Here is a 20,049-nt window from a genome sequence, read left to right on the forward strand (position 1 = left end):
AGCCAGAAATAGCACAATGGGCCCACTGACGGGGATCGATCCCAAACCGACCGCGCATCAAGCGAGCGCTTCACCACTGGGCTACGTCCCGCCCCATGTTATATGGAGAACTTGGTAGTACTATACCAAATAACTTCCGGCTGGGTCAAAGTTCGAGGTGCACCCAACTTTTGATAGAGAAGTGAACACCACAAGTCCTGTGATTGGTTATAAATGTGAGTGTGTTGGTTGTAAAAAATAATAGTTTCATCTGGGTAAACTAAATGTGCAATTTTATTTCATCTAGTACCAATGTGTCAAGTAGCATTGTGCTTGAAACATGTATGTGGTACCTGTAAAAAAAAGTACTCGAATTTTGTGCGAAACTAGGGTAGTCATAGACGCTACCCGTTATCTCAGAAACGAGCAGCTTGACCCCCATTTTTTTCTGATTCACTTTAAGTGTAAGGGGTGGTAGTATTTATATCCGTGGCGTTTATGTCGGTTGATACGTTGCAGGTAGGAGTTTTAGCCGCATATGTTACTATTGTCGTCTATGGGATTTGATTTGGTAGTATACACCCACTTGGACGTTATTCAGTTTATATCACTGTAAAATTAAGAATAATTTCTTTCTGGTATCGATTAATCACTGGAAAACAATCCCAAGTTATCGTTATTAGTCTATATATTACCACTAAACGATGTCAACAATAATGTTTTTAATCACAAATGGATTATGTTTGTAAAATCAATTTTAGATGATGTTGGTTGTACATATATATGGTTCTCACAGTGCAACTGTATTACTTGTTGTTCGTTGTTGAAAAGATTTATTTCCACAAGGCTTACTGATCAATACTTACAATCATGGTATACTCACGTCAATAATTAATCAAAACCTTTAAATTACTAATAAATACTGTTGCATTTCAGATATATCTCACACTTATAGAGGAAAAAAAAACCCCACTGGTACCCATTATTACGATTCAGATTTTCAAATCATAATCATCCTATTGAAACGGACAGATGGGAAAATGTATCACTAAACAATCGAATATGTCCATTATGTAAAAATTACGACATAGGAGATGAATTTCATTATATATTTATTTGTTTGTTTGGGGTATTTTTTAAGAATGAAAGAAATCGCTATTTACCCGCTTTCAGTCAATCAAAACCATATATATATATATATATATATATATATATATATATATATATATATATATATATATATATATATACATTTTATAAATTATTTAACTCTAAGAAAGCTGGTGTTCTTAAAAATCTTTCTATATTTTGTAATTTAGTTATGAATACTTTCAAACCCTCTGGCTGATTTTCTGTGTGTTTTTGTATTTATGTATGTTATTGTACTTTCACCATCTTGTCACAATGTATTCATTGTTTTTTTTTGTAAAAATGTCCTCATATGCCGTAGACTATGGCCCGGGTGTAAATAAAGTTCGCTTCAGTTCTGGTTATTGATGAAAATATATAGTTAGTGTAAAGGGATGTAACTCCATAAAGACAAGCTTGGGTAGACACGATTAGTTTATACTATGCCCTATGTACAATTGCTGTAATAAGATCACACAAAACAGTTTTATGTACTAAGATTAGAAACAAATAAAACTAATGTCACGTGATTCTGGTGTTGGTTTTTTCCTCTGGAATTGTAATGCTTTCTAATTCTGCATTATGAATGTAGCCAGTGAATAACCTCTTTGTATTTATTTATCTCCAAGGTAATGCTCGTAACCTCAACTAGTTTTTTTTATGTTCCACTGTCTGTATTCTGAATACCTGAAGCTCTATACACCAAAGTTAATGTGTGATTCTACCTATCAAATAATAAACCACCTAGCAGGTCTTATGGTGTATCAATAACCTAACCAGTATTTTGCGCTATTCCAGAGATAACCCAAGACACCACCACCAGTCTCTGTTTCTTGTCTCGCCTTTTCCCTCGCGTCTATCAAAGCCTCCATTTCTCTCTTTCGCCTAAGACTTTCAAACTCTTCTTCCCGTCGTTTACGTTCTTCTTCAGCTCGAGCCATGTTATCTTCCATTCTCTTTAACTCTAATTCGATTCTTTTGTCTTTTTCTTGTTGAATTAGTTTTCTTGCTTCTTCTCTTTCAGCCCGTTCTCGCTCGAGCTCCACTTGGAGTCGTTGTTTCTCCATCTCTGCTTGCTGCAGTTCCCCTTCTTTCTCCAAGTTCTCCAATTTGGCAATGTATTCATCCTGTCGAGCTTTTGCTTCGGCTGCTTCTCTCGTTTGCTTTTCATTTAATGCCTCCATTTGTGCTTTATTTTGTCTCTCTATCAGCGCCAATTCTCTTTGCATTCTTTCATTTTCCTCTCTATACTTTTCATCCACCTTTGCTTGTTTTGCTTCAAATTTTTTCATTATTTGTTCCTCTTTCTTGCGAATTTCCTCGTCCTTCTGTTCCAATATTTCCTGTTCTCTCTTTCTCATTTGTTCTTCTGCAGCCTTCAACAGGTCTGATGTATAATGTTTCCCCCCGTTCTTTGAAACATTGGATTTAATCTTCGATATTAGGTCATACATCTCCTTTTCCATTCGTTTCTTATCCGTTTGGCGGTTGTTTATTCCAAAATACTTTTGACCGCATTCTTTGAGAAGAGTTTTTAGATTTTCTGGGGCTTTGGCCAGATATTGCTCCAGGGTTTGCCCATCGTGCTCAAGATCATCCATCCCTGTAAACAATACAAACAGGTAGTTCAGCATCCCGTCTCCAAACACCTCTCTGAAGTATGTGATGGTGTCGTTTTCCTCTTTCGTAAACCGCTTGATTTTGAGCACGAGGATAAAGGCGTGTGGACCTGGGGAAGATATTCCAATACATTTCAAAATTTCTTTTGTAATTTCAGCTTGTGAGCGACCAGTATCCAGTAAACCCGGTGTGTCTATAATGTTTATACGATAGCCAAATCGAGTTGCACTGCCTTGCTGGCATGCTGCTGTGACAGATGTTGCACTGCACTCTGAATGGAAGCGTTTAGTTCCAAGAATAGAGTTTCCTGACGAACTTTTTCCTGAACCAGTGATGCCGATCATAACAATTCGTACTTCTTTCTCCAGGAAAGTATAATCTGAAATATGAATATATCTAATTATAATACTATGGACTATAGGTTTTAAGAAATATCCAATGGTTTGGTTCATTAGAGCATTTAACTTCAAGAGAGGATATAAGTCCAGAAATCTGATATTGTAAACCAGAATGAACATAGCTATATATCAAGTGCGAACAACCACAACTGGTTACATCCACTCTTTGTAAGAATGAGTCCACAATATTGGTGTTTTGTTGTCCTTCATTTTTAATGTAGTTTAACTAAAAAAACACACACCCTGGTAGACATGATACAAGCAACCAAATATCAAGACGCCATGGGAAGGGGCACCTGCCACATGCACACGAGCCGACCTACCACCATGATGGATTCCTGCCCACACCATGACATTGCCACCACCAAAACGGTCGACTTGTTGCACGCAGTGTGGAGCATAACGTTCTCCTCGACATCTATAAACACGTGTGCTTCCACCAGCACGTGACAGGAGAAAACGAGACTCATCTGAGAACAAAACAGTCCTCCACCTGACAGTGTCCATCTCACCCTCACCTGGCACCACTACAGACGCTCTGTTGAGTGACGTGGGGTCAAAACGTTATGTCGCACTGCCTGCCTCCCTCAGCCGATTACGAACTGTCTGGTCAGAAATTCTGTGTAGTCTAGGGATTTGTGTTGCGGTGGATGTTTTTCTTGTGGTTCGATTTCGAAGATGACACACCCGGATGTATCGATCTTGAGCGGCGGTGGTTAATCAGGTCTGTCATTAACACGTTGAGTGGTGTTGTACCGTGCCAATAAAGCAGAGACGGTATGTTTGGAGAGGACAAAGTGCCTTGCCACATCTTGTTGAGTTGCCACTGCTCTCAATTTCTCAATGGCATTATTGCGTCGAGCTGACGTCAATCTTGGCATTATTGCATTACCTACAGTGTCGTTATGCGGTCTGTTTGAATCACTGCTGATGTGGCCTTTTATGCCCCACCAATGGAGGGTTCGGCATGCAAAGTTACATAACTTCATGATGCACGTGCTTCTCTGAGGATTGCGTTTTTGTGTTTCAGTACAAACCTTAACTATGGCTATGTTTATGGGAATCGAACATGTTTTTTTAGTGTTTTTGTATCACCATTCGCTCACTTACTTGATTGTCTTTCTGTAAAAATAATCCGATAGGATTCTTTTTACCAATGTCAAGTTTCTTTTTTTTTGAAGAGTATAAATATTATATAGATTACAATCTAGATTATTACAACAGTTTGTTTTAGCATCATTATTATGCTTCCAGTAATAGTGTTTGCATTTATTCTGAATCTACTATACCTGGTGCCATCTGGATGAAAGATTGCCAGGGTAATATTCCTGTCTTGTACAAAGCCGGGTTGCGGGCATTGCTCTTGCTGCCTGTGTTAGTATTCACTGAAAGAGAAATCGAAGGTTCAAACAGCATGCATGGATGTATGCACTTGTAAGCAAATGAAAGGAATATCTCTTAAACGACAAAGAACATGTTAAAGCTCTTTTGAGGCAACACACCACCATTTGACATGTCATTATATGTTGTAGTAGCTTAATATAGTCCGGTTTAGGAAATACTTTCTCATAAAACAATTACTACAAAATTCAAATATGCATTTTGAAAGCTTTCTTTGATGATTACACGTAGGTTGACCTCTGTAGTATCTAAATAACCCACTGGTTTGAAGTTACTTGTCATATGTAGTACTAACAACTGATAACAACTGTGCAAGTGGTATAGTGCCACTTGTATAACAGCAACTCGAGGCGGTGATCAGGCATGAGGGCTGTTAACGGAAAAATGTCGTGGTTGACCTGCGTTGACTTTTGACATGGTCATTGTAATTAGTAGTCACATGACCCTCTCGACAGTGTTGTATTTTTCACAGAATATATTCAAAGACAGAAATTGTATTGAACTGTATGGAGTCAATAATGGTGGTCCGTAACGAAGAGAGAGAGAGAGAGAGAGAGAGAGAGAGAGAGAGAGAGAGAGAGAGAGAGAGAGAGAGAAAGAGAGGCCCATTGTTGGGAAATGGCTAAAAATTGGGACACTGACCGGAATATTGCTGAACAGAGAGTCGTGTGCAGAGTTCTGTGACGAAGTTACCAAAGATAAATATCAAGATAAAATTGACGTGCAACGGTCAAAATCGATGTGTGCGCTGACCAGAGACCAGAATTTTTTTTTGTTTGACCTAAGCGTTCATTGCATTATTCATTAAAAAACAAATTTCAAATGTCTCCCACTAATATGGATTCATTTATGTTTTTACTATTCAATACATAATATTCCAATAATATAAATCTGTATTCTTATGTATGTCTTTGGTTATTGTTATTTTGCAAATACATCTATATGTCAAACATAGCATTTTTTTGCGCTGTTTAAATTAGTTTTTTGAAAATGACGTTTTCGCACGCTTTAAATTATTGTTTGGAAAAATCCGTTCACACGCTTAAAAATTAAAATTATTTTTCATTAAGTTGGTTGTCCTTCTATGGAAAATGGGTAAATCGCCATGTCATTCAAACTTGATCTGTAACAGTACATGGTAAGCTATACACAAAAGTTCAAGCTTAAGGCCTTGTGAAAAACTACTGAAAATATTTCCTAAATCCAAGAGCTGTGTAAAAAAAAAGGGTAAATCGCCATGCAAGTCAAACGTGATCTGTACAGTACATAATAAAACAATACCCATTTCAGCTCAATATTTTGAGTCATTGCTAAAACAAAGTATGGAAAACAAATTTCCATATTTCATAAGTTCAAGGGCCATAACTGGGTAAATCGCCATGTACGTCAAACCTGATCTGTTACAGTACATGATAAAGCTCTACACAAAATTTCATTTCATTATATCGAAGCTTTGCTAAGTTCAAGAGGCATAACTCTGTCAAAATTGTTAAATCGCCATGCACGTCAAACATGATCTGCTAGACACAAACTTCAGCTCAATAGCTTGAGGCATTGCATAAAAAAAGTACGAAAAACCATATTTGGGACAGATAGACAGACAGACAGACAGACAGATGTAGACGAAACCGATAGTCCCCTCAAGTGGGGACTAGTAAGGGAATAAAACGCAGCATTTATCAGAGATAAACTACCGCATACCTTTAGAAATACCTTTTGCAAGACTGTCCATCCTGAAAGCGTCCCATCGCATAGTTAGAGAACTAAGTTCGTTCTTGTCTGGCTTGCATGCTGGTGTTCCCTGGCTGCCATATAAAGCACCATGTCTCTGGTGTGCCGTGCCTTGCAGCTGGCTCTGGTGTACGGTGCCTTGCAGCTGGCTCTGGTGTACGGTGCCTTGCAGCTGGCTCTGCCGTGCCGTGCCTTGCAGCTGACTCTGACTCTGGTGTGATGAACTCTGCGTTTGACGTTTTGTATCACATATGAAGCATAAATCATCAGCGTCGGTGTTGCCAAAAGTACAAAATGTACAGGTCCAACCTGAGAGAAAATAATTACACGTAGGCCTAGATGGTTGGAGTCATTTAAACACATTAAAATATATGAGTATGGTACATTAGAGTAATTAAATTAGTCATTACTGGTTTTATTTCTATAAAAAGTTTGCATGTACTATATTTTAAAATGGGCAAAATTCGTTACATGTGATCTTGGATTTGGTGATATGAACTGAATTCGAGTACTAATCCAGCCTCTATTTAAAGTTACGGCCTTATGACATAAGAAAAAATATTTCCGTGTGTTATAGTGAACCTATTTATATATAATGTTAAAAATAAGTAGGAGATATTCAAATATAACACAATATAACAGAGATGTATCAATTTTTATTGCAATATTAATTAATGGTAAAACACAAGCACCCATGTGACAAGGGATTGGCATTAAATAATTTGGCCAGGATAGTGATGTAGGTCAGGAGGAGACACAGATAGGCAACACAATGTTGTAAAGAATGTGACAGCAAGGTTATGATTTAGTGTTCCAGTAAGAAACAAGAAAGAATATTGCCACAGACTGCTGGTACTCCCTTGCACCTGCCAGTGCAGGCGGTCCCTCTTTCACCTCCCCAACCTTTTCCTGTCCTGGGCGGAGGAACCGGCTAAAGCCGGTACTTGTGCCCAGGACAGGCGTGCGATATAACAGCTTGCTCTGAATGTGCACGTTAACCTTTTTGGCATTGGCATTGGTTGTTATTTAAATTGTTATTTATAGATGAAATGTCACCTGGGCATGGGAGTTAACGCAATGCTGTTAGATCTACTGGTAGACCCAGTAGAGCTAATTTTAATCAGATTGCCTTTGCACGTGCAACATCACGTCACGTACTTGGCGATCAAAACAATCGGTGCATTTTTTCATGCTCTTTGAGTGGGAACATAACGCACATTGTTCACTTATTTTGAGTTTTATATCTCATTTCATTCTATAATTATTAATATTTGAAATGGAATAGCCCCTACTTATTTTAACAGTATAGAAGTGGTAGACAGGAAAGGGTTGGGGTGGGGTTGCTTTCTTAGATAATACAACTAATTCAAGTAGCCAGAGTGTTCGTACCGTAGGAGAGCAAGGCGGAGATTTCGACAGTTACGAGGAAATAAAGACAAAATATATACTTGTCACAACAAGTTAAGGACCAGTATTAATTTTCAACCTACGTTTTAAGAAAATTGTAAAACATCTCATCAGTAAGAGATAATGAAACTAGGTTAGACGTTTACAAAACATTTGCATATTGCACGTGCATCAGTCTTTCACTCGCAGCTTGTTTGGTCGCGGGGAGAATGAGTGTCGAAAAATATTTTTTTAAATCTTAAATTGTTCCACTTTTTTCGACTAAGCAGGGAACCTGCCCGAGAACTGCATGGTGCAAGGGAAACTGCCTTTTCATTTTAACATTTTCCATGTTTGAATCGGGTAGGGTGGATAGTAATTGATTACGATACAATACAATACAATACAATACAATACAATACAATACAATACCATCTGTATGGCAACCATTGTGTGTGTGCACTGGTTAAGGGGAAAGTTTTCCAGTAAAGAAAACCCCAATCATATGAACCAGTTATAACAACAATAAACAAGAGCTTTGATACACATATCTGCATCCATATGCCACACATATGTAAATACACATACACACACTCACGCACACACACACACACACACACACACACACACACACACACACACACACACACTGGGCTTGCACCGGGACGAATTTTGGTTCAGCCAATTTTCAGATTTCAGAATATTTTTTTGAAAATGATTAAGATGTGGTTAATTTAAGAATGTTTTTTTAGACAGACTAATTGTTGTAGCCACTTTGTATAAAAATAGCAATGAATAAGGTGAGGCCTACATACGTACTTCCATGCATGCATACATACAATATTACAAAATCATTTTAAAAAATTAGATCAATATATGAACACCTTATGGAAATTTAAGAAGACGTTTTATGAATAACAATGCTATTTTTTACATACCAAATAAACAAAATTAAAAAAAACATTGGGGGGGGGGGGGGGGAGCTCCTAACTGAACATCCTGACACCAAAGTGCAAACAAACGGTATCACCACTTATGTCCAATCATTTAACCAGGACATGCTATTTGCTGTGACATGTCGACAACACAATCAAAAGCAAATATGAATTTGATAACCCATTGAGCACGTTTGCCCGTTATGCGGGTTTTAAACGTCAGCATGGACCCTATTTCGGCGCATGAATATTACGAACTTTAGAGGGCTTATTGTGTGGCTCAGACTGACTGACTGACTGAATGAATGAATGAATGTTTAACGCTTCTCCAACACGAAGAATACACCGGCTATAGGGTGTCAAACAAAGGTACTGTGTGGCTCAGACTGACTGACTGACTGAATGAATGAATGAATGTTTAACGCCACTCCAACACGAACAATACACCGGCTATAGGGTGTCAAACAAAGGTACTGTGTGGCTCAGACTGACTGACTGACTGAATGAATGAATGAATGTTTAACGCCACTCCAACACGAACCATACACCGGCTATAGGGTGTCAAACAAAGGTACTGTGTGGCTCAGACTGACTGACTGACTGAATGAATGAATGAATGTTTAACGCCACTCCAACACGAACAATACACCGGCTATAGGGTGTCAAACAAAGGTACTGTGTGGCTCAGACTGACTGACTGACTGACTGACTGAATGAATGAATGTTTAACGCCACTCCAACACGAACAATACACCGGCTATAGGGTGTCAAACAAAGGTACTGTGTGGCTCAGACTGACTGACTGACTGTTTAACGTCACTCCAAAACGAACAATACACCGGCTATAGGGTGTCAAACAAAGGTACTGTGTAGCTCAGAAGAAGAAGTTTGTTTTGTTTGACGACACCACTAGAGCACACTGATCTATTAATCATTGGCTATCGGATGTTAAACATTTGGTAATTTTGACATATAGTCTTAGAGAGGAAACTTAATAATTTTTCCATTAGTTGCAAGGGATCTTTGTATATATGTATATATGTATATAATATAATATAATATAATATAATATAATATAATATAATATAATATAATATATGTATATGTGTGCGTATATAATAAATTATATATATGAAGATTTAGGTAATTCTTGACATGTAGAATAATGGTTAAAAATAAATAAATAAATAAATCACAATTTTGCCATGTTCCTTTAATTCATTTACCTTGATGGTATACCATTTCTATAGTAGTCTGTATCATCAGAAATCTAACTTCGTTAAATCTAACTTCAGTGAGTTGAAGTTTTCGAAATTAATATATAAGAGTAAAACTGCTTTACAGCAGGATGGTTTCGTTTGAGATTGTAAGAAACGTTATCTTCACTGCCTACTTGTAAACGCTGAAGACTATGCATCCCGAGTTGAAAGGCGAGTTAATATATAACTATAAGTAAATAACACAACAAAACAAAAACTAACCCAGCTGAATTTGAAATATATTCGAAGGCAAAAGTTATTATGACATGGATTGTTTGGAGTAATAAATTTGTGAATGGATTTATGGATGTAAACCAGAGAAAATGTGCATGGAACAGTTCAAAGAAATGCAACCAAACAGCTGTTGCAGCGATTGCATGCTTTGTGCAAGAAACATGGAATATTCGAGAGAAATGCTGTCCATTTCACCATAAAATGCCATACATTCAGTTGCAAATCATTGCCACTCTGTGAAGCCTTCAGAAGTCCAGAAGTCAGAAAAACACCATTAGTGAACTGTGTGATGCAATTTAGTCATGCCACGCCTCAGTGAAAATGACAGATGGCGAGTCATAGTGATGCTTTAATCTGGGACCTCGCAGCGTGACGTCGCACGTCAATTCAACGTCCACAGAAACACCATATGGCATTTATGGCAACGATATCAACAAAACAACCAGGTCAGGGACCGTCCCTGTAGTGGCCGACCACCCGTGACAACCCCTCGCCAAGACACATGGATCCGAACCACGCATCTGCGAAACAGGTTCCAGCCAGCAAGCCTCACAGCCCGTACCATCCCTTTCTCCGGCGTTTAGTGGCCTCAATGAGACGACGGTGCCAGCCCTATATCAATGCTCAAGGTGGACACACTCGCTACTGACTGTGTGAACTTCGCTTGGCCATAAAAAAAACGACAAAAGAAGGCATTTACATACACACACACACACACACACACACACACACACACACACACAGAGAGAGAGAGAGAGAGAGAGAGAGAGAGAGAGAGAGAGAGAGAGAGAGAGAGAGAGAGAGAGAGAGAGAGAGAGAGAGACGTAGAGAGGTGTTATTGCCAGAGTGTTTCGGTATTATTGCACTTTCCCACTATTTTTTCAATGTTGAAATAGACCAACAAGTTCGCCTATTGCATAGTCTCGACCGATATTTTTAGAATTTGTATGCTCCCGAATAACGTTATAAAAGGCGAAATGTAATTGGTCGATATTTAAATTGTTATTTATAGATGAAATGTCATCTGGACATGGGAGTCCATGCAATGCTGTTAAATCTACCAGTGATTTGAAAAGAATTTGAAAACATTCGGGATTATGCCGAGGGTATACAAAATTATTCGGGCGAATTACGAAGTATGCCGGAAACTAATTTCAATATAAAATTTTATATAAAATTCGTTTCAAGACGAAAAAAACACCGTGATGTTATAGCCATAAAATCTGTTTATGCTAGTATTCAATCGAGAGTTTATTATTGCAATTTCCCCCTGTTTTTTCAATGTTGAAATAGACCAACAAGTTCGCCTATTGCATAGTCTCGACCGATATTTTTAGAATTTGTATGCTCCCGAATAACGTTATAAAAGGCGAAATGTAATTGGTCGATATTTAAATTGTTATTTATAGATGAAATGTCATCTGGACATGGGAGTCCATGCAATGCTGTTAAATCTACTGGTGAGACCAGTAGAGCTAATTTTAATCAGATTGGTATTTAACGTAATTTAAATATTAAGCATCGTACGGATAACTACATTCTGGATTTTTGTCGGGATTTCTTTTTAGCCAATTTTTTTTTTTTAAATTCAGTATTTGGAAGAAAAATTAAATGATACGTATGGAATTTGAGCTACTATAAAACATTAGAATCAGGCCCGTAGGAACGATTTCGGGGGGAGGGGCACAATCGGTAGTTAAGGGACACAAGCTAGGGGGGGGGGGGGGCACAAGCCATATTTTAAACCGGATTTATATAAAGTAGTTAAAAGTAGGGATACAGTCCCCCGCCCCGGCCTCTCGGTTGCTACCGACCAGACAATGGCCAGAAATGTAATTGTATTGCATATACAGATATTTATATTTGAAGCAAGAATATGTAGCCTAAGAAACATGTACGGTTTATTTATAAAAGATTAAACCAGCCGACAACTTGATAATATGGCTACAAACACAGGATGGTCCCTTTACTATAAACTCAAGAGGGTTTATTATGTACAGTCAAAAGGTACTTCGTTTGAATGTTGGAAGCAAACATATGAAGTAGTATGCCTCGGACGACGGACAATCCTGAATTTAAGCCGAAATAATTAAAAAGGTGAAAGAAAAAGAAGAGTTAACCAAATAAAATAAATAAATAAATAAATAAATATTTTACAGATCACATACTTTCAGAATTTGATAACTGTAAATTAATCAAGGTATCGGCGCTACGTTTATTGACATTTAAACAAACGTACTACGGTGACACTCCAGAATTGACGTATGCATCATCAAACAATCGTCACGTCAAAACACGTTAAAAAAAAACCCCGTTATGCGCTAATTTATTTTGATGTAAGGATATCCGACGTCGTTTCCATTCAAAATGACAGCGCATCACATATCCATCCGCCATTTGAATATATCGATCGATGGGTAACTGGTATATATACAGTTTACAAAAATACGTTGTATTAAGTTTGAGATTATATGATAAAGAGATTATTACCCTCGTGTGTTTCGGTATCGTCAATATCATAGATTAGGAATAAACATAATGTATTATGCTCGGCAGACTTGAAGTTGTATGTGTCTCATATAAATGATAGTGAAAAGTAAATAGAAGAAAAACATAAAAATTAAAATTAAATTAAATTAAATTAAATAATTAAATTTTCTTTGCGCCTTTGCGGCAATCTGATTGGTCCAGAGGTGCTTACTTTTTTTTGTTCATATCTCGATGAACCAAACAAATTTAAGCCGCGCCCCCCCCCCCCCCCCCACCCCAACCCCACTCGCACTACTTTTCTGCAAGTAGCGTGATTATTCAGGCCACTGTGTTTACATGATGAATTTCAGGAAAACTCACGTACACAACTAAACAACCAATCTAATTAAAATTAGCTCCACTATTACATGTGGATCTAAAGACAGCCAGTTGGAGCTCATGTCCACCAATCAAAACCTTACTTGCAGAATCCTGCCAGTGATTATAAAACTAACAACACTGCGTAGTCCCCAATGTACAGGTAACATTTCGTCTGTAAATAATAATTTAAATATTGACCAATCACACTTCGTCTTTTATAACGTTATTTGGGAGCATACAAATTCTAAAAATATCGGGCGAGTCTATTTTAGTGGCCGCAGTACAGCGAACCATACCAATACGTACGGGGTGGGTTATCAGTCTTCAATTTTACATTAAAAATTATTTATTTATTTATAAAATTAAAAAAAACTAAATCAGTCTTCAGTTTTACATTACAAATTATTTATTTTATAAAATAAAACATGTTTTAAGGCATTCGTAATTCACACGAAACATGTCGTATACCCTCAGGATAATTCGGAATGTTTTCAAATTATTTTTAAATCACTGGCAGGATTCTGCAAGTAAGGTTTTGATTGGTGGACATGAGCTCCAACTGGCTGTCTTTAGATCCACATGTAATAGTGGAGCTAATTTTAATTAGATTGCTAAACAACAGAAAAATCGGCAAGGGGGGGGGGGGGGGTCCAAAACGAGGAAGCGCCCGGTGACAAGTGAATGTATGCCACAAACGACAACCGCTGTCCTCTAGAATCACTTCGAATGCTTATTAAAAAGACGAACCAAAACGCTCATTCGCTTTTTAATAACTGTAACAAACATGCGCTTCTTTCACCCGAAACGTAAGATGTTTGGTTTACATCAAAGCCTGTAAAGCCATATCAATTTTCTCGATTCATGCAAGATGTTTGTCGAAATTCAGGTTGCAGTAAATTATACACGGCACACTCTCTTCGAGCAACATGCATCCAAGCAATGAACGACGCAGGGTTTGAATTGCAGCACATAATGTTCATGAGTGGACGCAAAAATGAAAGTTCCGTCAGAAGCTATAACCGCAGTTGTTCTACCAGCCAAAAAAAGAAAAATCAGCGAAACATTAGCACGTGTAGCAAACCAAAAACACCCAAAGCCTACTTCAACTGCTGACACACAACTTGATACAGTCCCTTCAACGTACACATTTAACACGATCCCCGACTCATCAAATGGACAAAATGCATGCGCACTCGTTTCGAATTCTTCAGAACTGATGTCTAATTCGTCATTTTACTTAGACGTAGATACGGTTTTAACGTGCTCCTATACCTCTATGGTTTCGAACACGCCTACCTCGAGTCCGGCCTCCGATATGATTGGTGGTCTGACTCGGGGCAGGAAAACCTAATAGGACAATTTGGAAATTTAGAAAATTAATATCAAAATATTAAAATTGGGAAAGGGGACATTAATAAATTTTGACTGCGTCGGTAAACATAAATATACTTACTCTAAAATAATTAATAATAATTTAATTTGACGCAAATTTAAATGGGGTGATCTAAAAAATAAAATAAATTAATAATAATAAAAAAATAATTGTTTAGTCCCCAGAGATAAGGAGGAAGGGTAGGAGGGTCAGCCCAGCCCACAGAAAGGTTATATTAAATTTAATATTAAAAAAAAAAATTAATATGGAAAATTATTATGTAACATTACCAATCCTATTTCGGGCCTTGGTGTGACCAGGACCGGTGGGTGGGGAGGGGCGAGAGGGGAGACCGGAACCTGCACTGAACCTAAGGCCAAACCGCCTACGCCCTATGACCCCAAAAAACCCTATCCACTGGCACCCCCCCCCCCCCACCCCCCACCCCATAACCGAGCAACACACTCACACCCTAGCATATAACAACATATAACATAAAACATATAAACACATAGCTAAAAGAAAGCGGTAATAATGTGCCGCCGCCCCGCCCCCCAAAAACATGGGGGTCGGGCGGCGGCACACATACCACATAGTTATAAAACATTACAATGAGCCGCCGCCCTGCTCCCCAAAATAATTTGGGCGGCCGGGTAGGCGGGACATATATATAATTATATACAATATTAAATATAAAATTAAATTGATGAAAAAATGAAAGAAAGAAAGAAATGTTTTATTTAACGACGCACTCAAAACATAATTTTACGGTTATATGGCGTCAGATATATGATTAAGGACCACACAGATTTGTAGAGGAAACCTGCTGTCGCCACTACATAGGCTACTCTTCCGATTAGCAGCAAGGGATCTTTTATTTGCGCTTCCCACAGGCAGGATAGCACAAACCATGACCTTTGTTGAACCAGTTATGGATCACTAGTCGGTGCAAGTGGTTTACACCTACCCATTGAGCCTTGCGGAGCACTCACTCAAGGTTTGGAGTCGGTATCTGGATTAAAAATCCCATGCCTCGACTGGGATCCGAACCCAGTACCTACCAGCCTGTAGACCGATGGCCTACCACGACGCCACCGAGGCCGGTTTGATGAAAAAATGAAGACATGACACTAGACGAAGACAGGTAGCCAATCAATAATGTAACGTGAATAGCAGGCCGTGACCCGACTGTGACCTCTGACGACAGAGCCGACATAGCAAGGCGTTCCTCAAAAATATTGATCGGTATGCGCCGAGCAATGGATAAACTGTATGGTTAAAAAAAGAATTAAATATAAAAACAAATTACAATCATTTAAAAATAACTAATTCTTATTTAATTAATGAGAAAGAGAAAAATAAAATAAAAATAAAAAGGTAACTGTATGTAAGCTATAAATAGAAACACAATTAGTGTGGGAGCCAAGTGAGATTTAATTGTTGCGAGAGTTCCAAAAGGTGGTTGAGGTATAGGGACCCCAACTGACAACAGAAACCCAATTCTTAAGTGAATCTAGTGCGGGAGTAAATAGGGGGCGCTACTGAAATTATCCCCAAAATGGGATTTAATTGTTGTGAAGGTTCCATCCAAAATTCCTTTGCTACTTGTTAGAGGACATCTTACTGAGCCCAAATCCACAACTTAAGAAAAAATATTTTGAGGGAAAGGCTACTTAAGAAAGACTCTAATTAGTGCTAATTAGGGATTTAATTGTTGTAAAAGTTCCATCCTTGGAACCAAATGTAAAATGTAGAGTATGCTCACCCGATTCAGAATTACCAATTTAAGAAAAATATATTGCGGGAAAGATAAGATAATGAGGTAATTTCATCATTTCGTAACTACATTATGAAGCATGTCGTATGGTATGCTGATGCCAACATAATATGCATTAGTTAAAAGCATGCAATTGTATATAGGTCATTAGCCATTTTTGCACTAGGCCTTTGACTGATCAACCTGATCTTTTTAATGATGGATTGATCTTATCTAGAGAGCTTTGCTTTCAATAACCGGAACCGCTGCTTATCGAAGATGGCCACTATTGCTAGCCATATTGGTTATGGTTTCCTGTGGATTACTGCTGACCCAACAGGCTTAATTTTTTTTGGTCGATTGCTTTCAACTAGACGGATGGCGATTTCGATAGTGCCACCACTCACAAAAGATGGCCACCACATGTCAGCCATATTGAATTTGGTTTCCACTGGATAACTCAGGACTGTTTTAACTGACTGACCTGAAAGTTTTGTTGTGGATTATACTTAACTCCGGAAAAGTTACTTTTGCTAATCTGCATGTACATGTATTCCCCCTCATCTAAAATGTCCACAGCATAGAGTAGGGGCATATGTAGCTAAAATAGGTCCCGTGGGAATTTCATGTAGTGAGGCGGCATAGCATAAGAATTGTGCACAATGTGATAAAAGCACCAAATTTGGTACACACACAGACAATGTTATTATACACAAATTCAGATACTGACCCATCGGAAAATTTAACTCAAGCAAAAATAGACCTTTGTTTTAATAATGTCAGATACATGAAATTATGATAACTATATACTCTTTAAATTGTCATTAAATATTATCAAAATGAATATAAACTGTTTCTGATTCACTTTTACATGTCTGCTGTCCACATATGTTTAAAATGGCCGCCAAAATGTATCGATTTACAATAATATGTGAAATTTAACTGGTATTTACAGATAAAGAATGTTGGAATGTTTACTCATTTTAGTTCTTATTTGAAATACAAATTAGTTAAAAACATGTGACAAATTAAAAACAAATACAAATGATAACCAAATTCAAAATGGACCTCAAAGTATGTTGATCAGAATCACCACTATTCACTAGTCTGTCAATAAGATCCTATTAAGTTGGCATAATGTATTCAGCTATGGCAGCTGTGTTTTGAAGTCAAATAGATCAGGCTCCATAAACGTCTATTCTAATGGCAATATGTCCTTGCTATTTTTGAATAGTCCAGTGTGGCAGCTTTCAAAATGGTCCCAAAATAATCTGATTGAAATAGATCTAGGATTATTTTCAACGTATCTCAGCATTTATGTTGGCAATTATCACAAATGATAAAACAATTGAATAATATATGTCATATCACTGGAAAAGTATGTGAATGACTTTTGTGACCAATGTAGATGCAAACCTGTTTGCTATTCAGTGATACATTCAACCATTTAACATAGAGCATCTAATAGTATGTAGCTGCAAGATTTTAGAAACTCAGGAGTTCTGCAGGCCACAAATTTCATACACATTATGTTTCTAGTCATAGTCCCATATGCTGATTGTTGCGGCTGTCACACGTCTATTAACACCATATGAACATTCGTTGTCTACTGTTACGTAACCTCATCTTCTACTCGAAAATATATAGAGTTATTGGCTCTTTCAATATAATCGTGTCTGCACTCCCCTTCGCAGACACATAGAGCTGTACATTCAAACGCCGCCTTTTTGCACTTGCAGCATTTCACACAGTCCTTCTTACACTTGCATGACACTAACTCGTCACAAATCAGGGCGGCTTCGGGTAGACTTGTCCAGTGTGGTTCATACTTCCCCTTGCCATTCTTTGTCCAGCCCCACTCGGTAGGTGATGGTAACTCTGGCGCCGGTAGCAAAACCTGACCCCATACATGGCCACCTTGGTAGGCCGCTCTTTTGACATGCTCCTCTAGTGGTGTTTTGGTTGGGGGGGGGGGGGGGGGGGGGTCCATATTGCCCAAGCAGTCTTTTTGCCATGACCAGCGAAACACGACACCGTGTCGTAGCCAGTTAGAGCGTGGAACATTGGCAGAGCTCTTGCTTTCTCTTCACCAATACCAGCTGCAAATATGTGAGCTGCAAGATGCCGAAAGTTCTTCCCTGTTCCGAATGCTAGCCACAATTCATCATCCGACTGCAGCTTTTGGACGGCTAGCACCACGCCGTCAGTATCAACAGTACGGATGAGTATCTTGTGGTGGCCATGTCGGGCTGCATTTTATGCATGTAACATCATGTGACTGTCCGCCTCTTCATGAGTGCATGGGGTGAGCAATTCCAGGTCTGGGGTCTTGCTGAAAACGCCATCTCCATTGGTGATAACAAGCTGCTTGTCCAACAAATCGAACTACTGGAGTAGAGTGTCTGATAGAAATGTGAACAACTCTGTCTTGTTGCTGTCCACTCTCAGGAAGTTCTGCCAGTTTCCCGGTATTGCTGCGGCAGCCACCACACATCTTCGTATCCCTTTCCCACGTTTTGTCCTCGCACTGCCTTTCAATGAATCGGTAATGTATCTATCCCAAACGAGGTCCAGGCGTGACACAGTTTCAAACTTTGTGCAGATATACGGGATGAAAATGTGTTTGGCATAGTCGTCAAATGTTTTGGCTGTAGCTGGACTAAGCAGTTGTACGATGACGGTTCCATCTAGAATAATGCAGGTTGACGAGGGAGCCGTTGGTGCAGCATTGGAAATATCTTCCAAGCAGATTACAAGATCACTATTTGTGCTGATTCGAATTCCTCCATTATTAGAGAGGGACGGTGGGCATGCTTGATTTTCATGTCGAAAGAATTCAACCAATGTACATTCGGGAGAAGAGCTGCATGTCATTCTTAAGGGACGACAGCTGTTGCTTTCCATTGTCAACAGTTCTAACAGCTGAAGACATTGAGCTTATTTCGATGAATGGTATCATAAATTGGTTTGGTCCTTTCAACTAGACAGTCTGTGGTGAACGCTTGACACTGCTCTTGGCCGACCCTCTTTGCATTGCGGACAGTGTCAGTTGCATCTGGGTATGCAATTTCCTTTGTGTCGAGAACAATCAGTTCTGTATTTTCTTCATTAAATGGGTTACCGAGATCTTCTATCACGCTGACAAGAGAATGTACATCTTTGGCAAATACAGACTGCACACTTTGTATCTGATCATGGTGGCGTGTATCTACTTGTCTTCCACAATGATGTTGCCCTTCTTTAAATTCTTCTATCACCCTGGCAACTTCTGGTCCAGCAACCATCCAATGCTGCAGGGCGCTGGGGTTGTCAGTAAGGCCGACTGCCCCACCATCCCCTTTGATACTAGCGTTATTTTGCTCATGCGCCTGATTGATTGGGAGCGATGAGAATACCTTCTTCGTCAGACATCTGTATAGATCTGTAGGTGACTGAATGGCAAACAATGTAGGTCAAAATCGGACATATGCACAGGTTGATATCGGTGTTGTTGATAGGCATTCAGTATGTTATGGCATGTCTGTAAAATCTAGTAGATTATCACGATTATGGTATTGTGACATTGATGCCAATCTCGATCTAACATAGCCTGTCATGTCACAAACACGACACATATTTTCTTTGAAACCACTCTTGATACTATTCAGAATAAAATACGGATTTAAATTTAAAAAAAGATTGCATCATTATAACCCTCTAAAATATTCTCAAGGCAAGTATATGTTCGGTGTTATCCATTTATAGTCGCTGTTACAGAGGATTTTATCCTCATCTACATTACATACTTATATATATTAGTCATCTTAATGGGTTTTCATCTGTAAATTACATTATTGATCATTCCTAAAGAGATATTAAACTTTATGAGTGATTTCAAATGCAAAACCATGTTAAAATTATTAATATTTAAGCAGGTATGTAAAATAACAGAAATCTTCTGGCGGCCATTTTGAAAAATGGCTGCCACAACTAACAGAGGCAACAATCGGGATGGCAACAA

At 38.5% G+C, this 20,049-nt stretch overlaps 1 protein-coding gene across 1 annotated transcript; it reads right to left on the reverse strand.

Annotated features, from left to right (window-relative positions):
• Positions 1–1,665: 1,665 nt before the first annotated feature.
• On the reverse strand, positions 1,666–18,923 carry LOC121388518. Its single transcript, XM_041519884.1, has 5 exons — positions 18,485–18,923; positions 18,045–18,298; positions 6,228–6,483; positions 4,415–4,510; positions 1,666–3,106 (listed from the first exon to the last, which is right to left on the reverse strand). The coding sequence occupies exons 1-5, from the start codon at positions 18,921–18,923 to the stop codon at positions 1,872–1,874; spliced, it is 2,280 nt and encodes a 759-aa protein (XP_041375818.1). The 3' UTR covers positions 1,666–1,871.
• Between the last annotated feature and the right edge of the window lie 1,126 nt (positions 18,924–20,049).

The sequence above is a fragment of the Gigantopelta aegis genome, chromosome 2 (genome assembly GCF_016097555.1).
Source record: "Gigantopelta aegis isolate Gae_Host chromosome 2, Gae_host_genome, whole genome shotgun sequence".
Taxonomy (NCBI): domain Eukaryota; kingdom Metazoa; phylum Mollusca; class Gastropoda; order Neomphalida; family Peltospiridae; genus Gigantopelta; species Gigantopelta aegis.